Source organism: Stegastes partitus, unplaced genomic scaffold, assembly GCF_000690725.1.
Source record: "Stegastes partitus isolate 25-593 unplaced genomic scaffold, Stegastes_partitus-1.0.2 Scaffold14, whole genome shotgun sequence".
Classification (NCBI taxonomy): domain Eukaryota; kingdom Metazoa; phylum Chordata; class Actinopteri; family Pomacentridae; genus Stegastes; species Stegastes partitus.
The window spans coordinates 832,853-839,958 of NW_007577745.1; the positions used below are offsets into that span (position 1 = coordinate 832,853).

Genomic DNA, 7,106 nt, shown 5'->3' on the forward strand with positions numbered 1-7,106 from the left:
GCTAGCAGGCTAACGCAGGAGCTGTCAACTTGGGAGAGTTACGGCAACACGGCCGGCCGTGCGGACGCTGACCACGGGGGGAAACACCGACGGGCTCTCCGGGAGAGAGAGAAAAAAAAAGCTGTCCCCGCACGCCCCGCCACGGCGAGCCGAGAGCCGTGTGCCAGGGCCTGTTCGCCGGGCTCAATCCCCACAACTTCGGTGCAGCTCACTTCCCCGTTAAAGTCGTCCATTTCGTGGGCCTTAGTTCAACTTCCATGCCCGTGTAGCTCACTTACTCTGGGTGAAAGCTGCCGTGACGGTGGCTCTCTGTAATCCTCACTGTAGTTTCAGAGTAACTGCCTCCCCGTCCTTCCACCGCCTCTTCTTCGGATAGCGGGTCCCCCTCCCGGGAGTGTCCTTTGCTCTTGACGTTATCGTCCTGTGCGAGGAGCCGCCGTAGCCGTAGCTTCGCCGGTGTGCCTGCGGTGCCGTGGCGTCCCTCCTCAGCTTCTCTCCGCCTTCTCCCGTTCGCCTTTCTCTCGGCGGCCGAGCCAACATCCGGGACTCTCCCCCGTTTGGGTTAAGTGCCCGGAACTACTTTCACATAGGACGCGGCGCACATGAAGAGGGTTTTTTTTCTCTCTCGCTCTCTCTCTCGCTCCCCGTCGCTCGCTTCCCCTGCCGCCACAGAAACTAGAGCGCGGTCAAACGCACACGCCCGCGGTGAAAACTGCACCCACACACGCACGCACATCAATCAATAGGCCTGATCGATGAAACTGCTTTATTTAGAGAGCGCTGTGAGTGGATGTGAGTCAAAGTGCCTTCAAAGGTAAGACACAGCCTAATAATTAAAGAACTGGAAGAACACAATGAAATCAAAGCAGAAAAAAAGTAGAAAACGGTCCAGTCCACGTGGGCCCCGCCGTCTGATCAGTCATATTTTATACGAGGTTTATAAGCTGTAATTAATGACTTTTATTACCGTGTTTTTTTTAAAGGGTAATAAATCATTTAGAAACACTTCACACATCAATTACAAGCAGAGAGCAGCTCTGTGCCAGATGCACTGACTGTGTGCATCCCTTCTTTACGGTAATATTTCAGTTTCTGGTGGAGTCCACACTTTCTAATGAGTCTGCAGTTAATCTAAATATTAATAAGCTGCTAATAAATGGATTTTTGGCTCCAAAATTTCCAGCAGATTATTCCAGAAGGTAAGTGGTCTCTCTGCTGAATTAAAGCTGCACAAGAAACACCTTCCAGATTAAAATTTAACAAGCTGGAAACCCACAAGTTGTTCTTATTAATGGCTGATGTGTAAAGTCAATTATTTATTCATCATTAATAAAGGGATGAGTTTCAACCCAGTGTAAAAGGTGTGTGATCGTACCTGCAAGAAAACAAAGAGCCAGGAGCCCAAGAAAACACATCAGAGATTCTGCTGTATAATTAAAATATGAAGGGGAGGCTTTAAATTCTGTGCTGAAACTCTTTTGTTTTTGACCCCACAAATGACAGATTGCATGCTCTGCTACTTACAAGGATATTGCACAATTTTAATTATGTACTTTTAAAAAGAGACCTAAAAATAAGTCTCTAATCATTTATTTAATCACATCCAGTGCATCAGCGTGCTCCTCTACACAAAAGGAAATACTGATCTCCTTCATTCATTCTTATAATTTTAAATATATTAACTTGGCCTAAAAATTGTTCCATTCAAATAAAGTGACTATTAAAAAAAAATGTATTGCCCTTTAAAATTCCAGCGTGTCTTACTTATTAAATTCTAAGAGAGAAATAGCCAAGGACGTGACATCAGTGTCCTCAGTGGTGTCTGGAGCACTTGTACTCAGTGGTGAGTTTACGACGGCCTTTTCTTCATTTTCTTCTCATCCCTCTTGAGAAATAAGTGTTTTTTTCTTTTTATGTGGTATAAAGCTGTATAATGTTTTATTCTCACTTTCATAAATTAGACATATAAAGTAAAAAGTGTGCAAATGTGCATAAAGGATTTGGTTGTTTTTGTTCTCGTAGTAGATTATTGTCGAGCTTTTAAAATGTGTTTTATATGATTTTACTAATAACTGTAGGCTCCTCCATTCCACTGAGAGAGCTTCAATATGTTGGAAGAAAAATACCAGCGTGGTATATGTGGTGGTAAACAAGGTCCTGGAATTAAAAGGAAAGAAAGAAAGAAGGAAGGACATCAATACAGACAACCCTCACAGCTCTGTGTGTTTCTATCTTACATGAACTCCAAAGCAAATATTCTATAACTCACAGCGTTATATCTCGATGCTACATATATAAATACAGTAGTATTTTTGCAACTTTGACATTCTTTGCATGTGCTTTTTTTTCCATCAATTGCAAACAGTTTCTAGAACTGAGCTGCTCTGTGTGTGAATATGATTAAAAACTCTCCACTGACCTGTTTAGCTGCTGTTCTGTCAGTAATAAAGGGACTGTTTCGCTTGAATGTAGGAAAATGCGTTGAAACTGATCAGAGTGATCAATGCACATAAACGGAGGGTTTCTGTTCAGCGGTGCAACAGCGCCTCTTGTGGGTGAATCACGGGTACTGCAGCTGATGAACACTAGTCAAATGATCGATAATCTTTAATCAGAACCTTTGCAGTTCTATTAACTGACTGCACACTTCTGTATAATCTGCTGCTTTAAGACTGGAATTAGAGTTTATATCCAGGAGTTACCGACACTAACTTCCCAACACGTTGCTGATGAAATGATTGTAACGATGAGGGATTTTTAAAAACTACATTTCTAACCCATTTCCTTAAATCTCATGTAGACTACACCTCCTGTCAAACAATGCCATTTAGAAAAACAACTTTTCCCCTCATTAAATCACAAGAACATTTTGTTCTTCACATCAAGAATACATTAAAACAAACACACGCAGAGAAATGTCTGATTTGCATCACGTCTGTTTTCAGATCAGTTCAAATTCATTCTGATATTCTCTGTAAATCCAAATCTGACAGCCAAGGAGACCTACAGGTGAATCATTCCTGCACAAAACAAGACCTATTGCAATAAAACATCATCTCAAGTAGTTGGATTTTGCACAGAATACAGAAACCAAGTCTTACTGATATTTTAAAGGTTGTTTTATTTTGTAGCTGCAGATTTCAAATAATTGCATTTTAAGAAGTAAAACTGTGTTTGAACTCACCAGGCATTAGGAGTCAAAATGTGGACCTGTGTCGCTTTTGAGCATCTTTTGAGAAAGAGCTTTCAGTGAAGTCATTCGTAACCTTTTGTAACGTTTAAACAGTCAGAAGGTCATCATCAGGCTGCTCTCTGTCCCCACAGGGCTGACTCATTACTGGGACTGTCCGGAATCTAGAGAAATCCCCCATGTCCTCCCTGGTTCCTACTGATGATGCTGATGCTTCAAAGAGTCTGACACCTTAAATGAAAGTGAAAAATAACTGACGCGTTTCAATGTGACTCAGTGTGTCGGCTGCAGTACCGCTGACCGCCGCGGGGGGCGCTCACGGCGCTCCGCTGCCTCCATAAACACCAAAGAGCTCAGTGGTTCCAGGAAGTGCAGAAGTTGTTGTTAGAGGTCTTCAACTCCAGCGGAACCCGCAGCAGAGCGTCTCATCTGTGAGTTTATTTCAACCATGTAACGTTAACCGGTGCTTATCCAGGTGTGTAGCAGCAGAAGTCACCTGTCCGCTGCTGCTCACCTGTCTGAGCACTCTGCACAGAAACAAATCACCAGCTGAGGTAGTTCTACTGTTGTCCTGGTTCTCTGTACCGTGTCTGCTTTCCACAAAGAGGCTTCTATTATAACTAAGGTCAAGAGTTCAGCTGTGAGCTTCGGTATTTATATGAATATATATTATAATCTAATATATAATAAACCTTAAGGTGCTTTAAAAGCTAATCAAAGAGTTTGCAGCTGTTTCGGAGGATGTGGTTACTGTTGTCAGAGTTTATTGTATTGCATCAGTGTCAGTCACGTTGAGCCAGTTAGTAGTTTATAGTCATATATTGTAGTATATATTCAGTTTTTCTGTAGGTTTTTTACACAATAGAGAAATGAGCTGGTTGCTCTCTGCTGTCTGTTTCTACTGAGACCCTTTGTGCATATTGGCTGATATATACAGACACACTCAGGTGTGTTAATATTACTCCAGTCATGTTTATTTGAAGTAGTGTTGTTTCCATCCATCCATCCACCGCTTAGTCCTCACCAGGGTCATGGGGGGCTGGAGTCTATCCCAGCTGACTCAGGGTGAAGGCAGGTTCACCTGGACAGGTAACCAGTCTATCACAGGGCTACACTTAGAGACAGACAACCAAGCACACTCACATTCACACCTACGGACAATCAATCACCAATTAACCTCAGCATGTTTGTGGACTGTGGGAGGAAGCCGGAGAACCCGGAGAGAACCCATGCTGCACGGGGAGAACATGGAGACTCCACGCAGAAAGATCCTGGGTGTCCTCACCGGGACGCGAACCGGCGACCTTCTAGCTGTGAGGCGACGGTGCTAACCACTGAACCACTGTGCAGCCCTTTAGAAATCAAATTTGAGTAATTTCAGTTCCAAAAACTCTGAATCCTACAGTTCCCACAATGCAGTAGTCTCTCATTAGACACTTCCTGTTTGGTAAATGCCCATGTCCTTTTATATCTACAGTTATTTTGCTGGTAAACTGCCCTCAAATGTTTAATTTGCAGTTAGAATTTAATGCTGTTTGATTTGACTGCTGCTGTGTCTGAGTTCTGCTGCATGTCCTTCATCAGAGGTGACTGTCACGGCCTTCAGAAATCCCCCTTCAGTCATTGTGCAACTGGTTTATAAGGGAAGGTTCATGTGAGCCACTCTCTGTAGAGAACACATCACTGTGGTCCTGACCGGGTTACTGAGGCTCCCCGTTCAGGCCAGAATTTAATTTAGGATTCTCTTGATGACTTCTGTGTCTCTGTGTGGTCTGGCTCTGCTCTGCATGTTTTAGCCTCTTAATCTGAAACCTAAAAGCTTCGGATCAGAAAATCATTTAAAAATTCCACAGTCCAGTCTGAAAAGGGGCTTTTACTGGTTTGGTCCCAGTGCTCTTGATGAGGCTCCCCTCAGGCCCAGTTAGCGCCTCAAAAAAAAAAAAAAAACTTCTAAAATACTCACCTGTAAAGACATTTGTAGATTTTGTCTTTTCTGAAGTTTCATGATGGCCCTTTTTAATGTCTCACTAACTGTTAATTTTAATGTATTCTGGTTTTGTTTAATGTTTTGTATATTTTAAAGTTTTCATAAGAACTCCAGTCTTCAGGCCGTTGTCGTCTGACCGTCACTCTCTGATACTGAATCCAGTCTCTTGATGGTTCTCCTCTCTCTCTCTCTCTCTCTCTCGTCAGGTCATGGCTGAACCCAGAATATCTTCTATCGATGGGAAGTTGGCCGAAGAGTTTGCCGTTCCCTCCCACGTCGAGGAGGTCAAGGAGAAGATGGCTGCCTTCGCCGGGTGTCACGCAGCAGCGGGTCGCAGGGTGGTCCTCATCACATCGGGAGGCACCAAGGTTCCCCTCGAGTCCCGCACCGTTCGCTTCTTGGACAACTTCAGCAGCGGCAGACGGGGAGCCGCCTCGGCAGAGTACTTCATGGACTCGGGCTACGCTGTCATCTTCCTGCACAGGCACCGCTCCCTCTACCCCTACACCCGCATGTTCCTCACCATCAACATGCTGGACGCCCTGCAGTTCAGAGGCGAGGACGGAGCCTCCGGTACCGCTGGGGAGGTGGTGGTTAACCAGCAGGTGCTTCCAAACATTGGCAAAACGCTGAAGCGATACAACGAAGTCAAAGACGGCAGACTTCTCCTTCCCATCGAGTTCAGCACTCTGTCAGAATATCTGCATCTGCTCAAAGCAGCAGCACAAGCTCTCAGCACCATAGGTACAGATGAACAGTCATCTACAGGCCGAGGCGCATGTTGAAAACCTGCTCTCAGATGTTTGTTCTGCTCCTAGGATCAAAGGCCATGTTCTACTTGGCTGCAGCTGTGTCTGATTTCTACATCCCAGCGTCCGAGATGCCCGAACATAAGATCCAGTCCTCCAACGGTCCCTTGCAGGTGAGTAACTAACTAGATGTTTGGTAAATGCTGCTGCACATGCACGATTCAGTTTGACCAGACAACAAGACGTCAGCATGCTGTTGTTCAGGCTCTGCTCTGAGCGATGCTGTACTAACTAAAGCCTCACATAGAGCTCTGTTTTATTTCTTCATGATGCTACCGTGTCGTCGCGCTCTCCAGTGAGGATGTGAGAGGCAGAATAAACGCTCTAAGCCCCTCCCAGAAGCCTCCTCGTCTCCGTAAGGTGCATTTAAGTGATTGTAAAATCCTCAACGATGGTGGAGATGGAACTATTTCCCGGCCCTGGGATGAGAGAGGGCATTAAGAAATATAAGTTGGCATAATAGGGTTGGGCTGCGAGGTGGCTCAGTGGTTAGCACCGTCGCCTCGCAGCTAGAAGTGTAGCCCTGTGATAGACTGATCACCTGTCCAGGTGAACCTGCCTTCACCCTGAGTCAGCTGGGATAGACTCCGCCCCCCATGACCCTAGTGAGGATTAAGGTGTAGAGATGATGGATTGAGATTAATAATGGAAGTTGGCATCATGATAGGCGCACTTGGTTTTATAAAGTTATCCTTCTTTTCTCCCCTTCAGCTCAGTATGAAGATGGTCCCCAAAATCCTGTCCCCACTGGTGAAGGAATGGGCTCCTCAGGCTTTCGTTACGTCCTTCAAGCTGGAGACGGACGCGACCATCCTGCTGGACAAGGCCAGAGGGGCTCTGGACACCTACAGGCACCAGGCGGTGGTGGCCAACGTGCTGGACTCTAGACGGGGCTACGTGGTGGTGGTGACCCCCGAGACTCAGGCCGAGCTGATCCTCACCGAGGAGGATGTGAAGAACGAGGTGGAGATAGAGGAGAGGATAGTGAGGAACCTCACATCTGCACACAACAGATTCATCAGCCAACAAGTGGTCTGACGGTGATCGTAATCAGATGAAATATAAAGAGAATGATTTTATATTACGAATAATATTTTGACATGATTTACACTACTCACAA

At 45.2% G+C, this 7,106-nt stretch overlaps 2 protein-coding genes across 2 annotated transcripts in view; one reads left to right on the top strand and one right to left on the bottom strand.

Moving 5' to 3' along the window:
• The window catches only part of foxj3 (forkhead box J3), a 70,681-nt gene extending 70,178 nt beyond the window's left edge, over positions 1-503 (bottom strand). The window contains exon 1 of the mRNA XM_008289562.1: positions 279-503. The gene's annotated coding sequence lies outside the window, so the exon portion shown is untranslated. The remainder of the gene's footprint in view (positions 1-278) is intronic.
• A 3,051-nt stretch (positions 504-3,554) lies between these two features.
• ppcs (phosphopantothenoylcysteine synthetase) lies at positions 3,555-7,065 on the top strand. Its single transcript, XM_008289574.1, has 4 exons — positions 3,555-3,621; positions 5,384-5,921; positions 5,996-6,099; positions 6,698-7,065. Exons 2-4 carry the CDS (start codon positions 5,387-5,389, stop codon positions 7,022-7,024), a joined length of 966 nt encoding a protein of 321 aa, XP_008287796.1. The 5' UTR covers positions 3,555-3,621; positions 5,384-5,386; the 3' UTR covers positions 7,025-7,065.
• Positions 7,066-7,106: the final 41 nt, after the last annotated feature.

Coding starts and splice junctions, on each gene's coding strand:
- ppcs (XM_008289574.1), top strand. CDS start 5,387: ATGGCTGAACCCAGAATATCTTCTATCGATGGGAAGTTGGCCGAAGAG. Junction 5,922..5,995: donor ACAAGCTCTCAGCACCATAG/GTACAGATGAAC, acceptor TTCTGCTCCTAG/GATCAAAGGCCATGTTCTAC. Junction 6,100..6,697: donor CCTCCAACGGTCCCTTGCAG/GTGAGTAACTAA, acceptor TCTCCCCTTCAG/CTCAGTATGAAGATGGTCCC.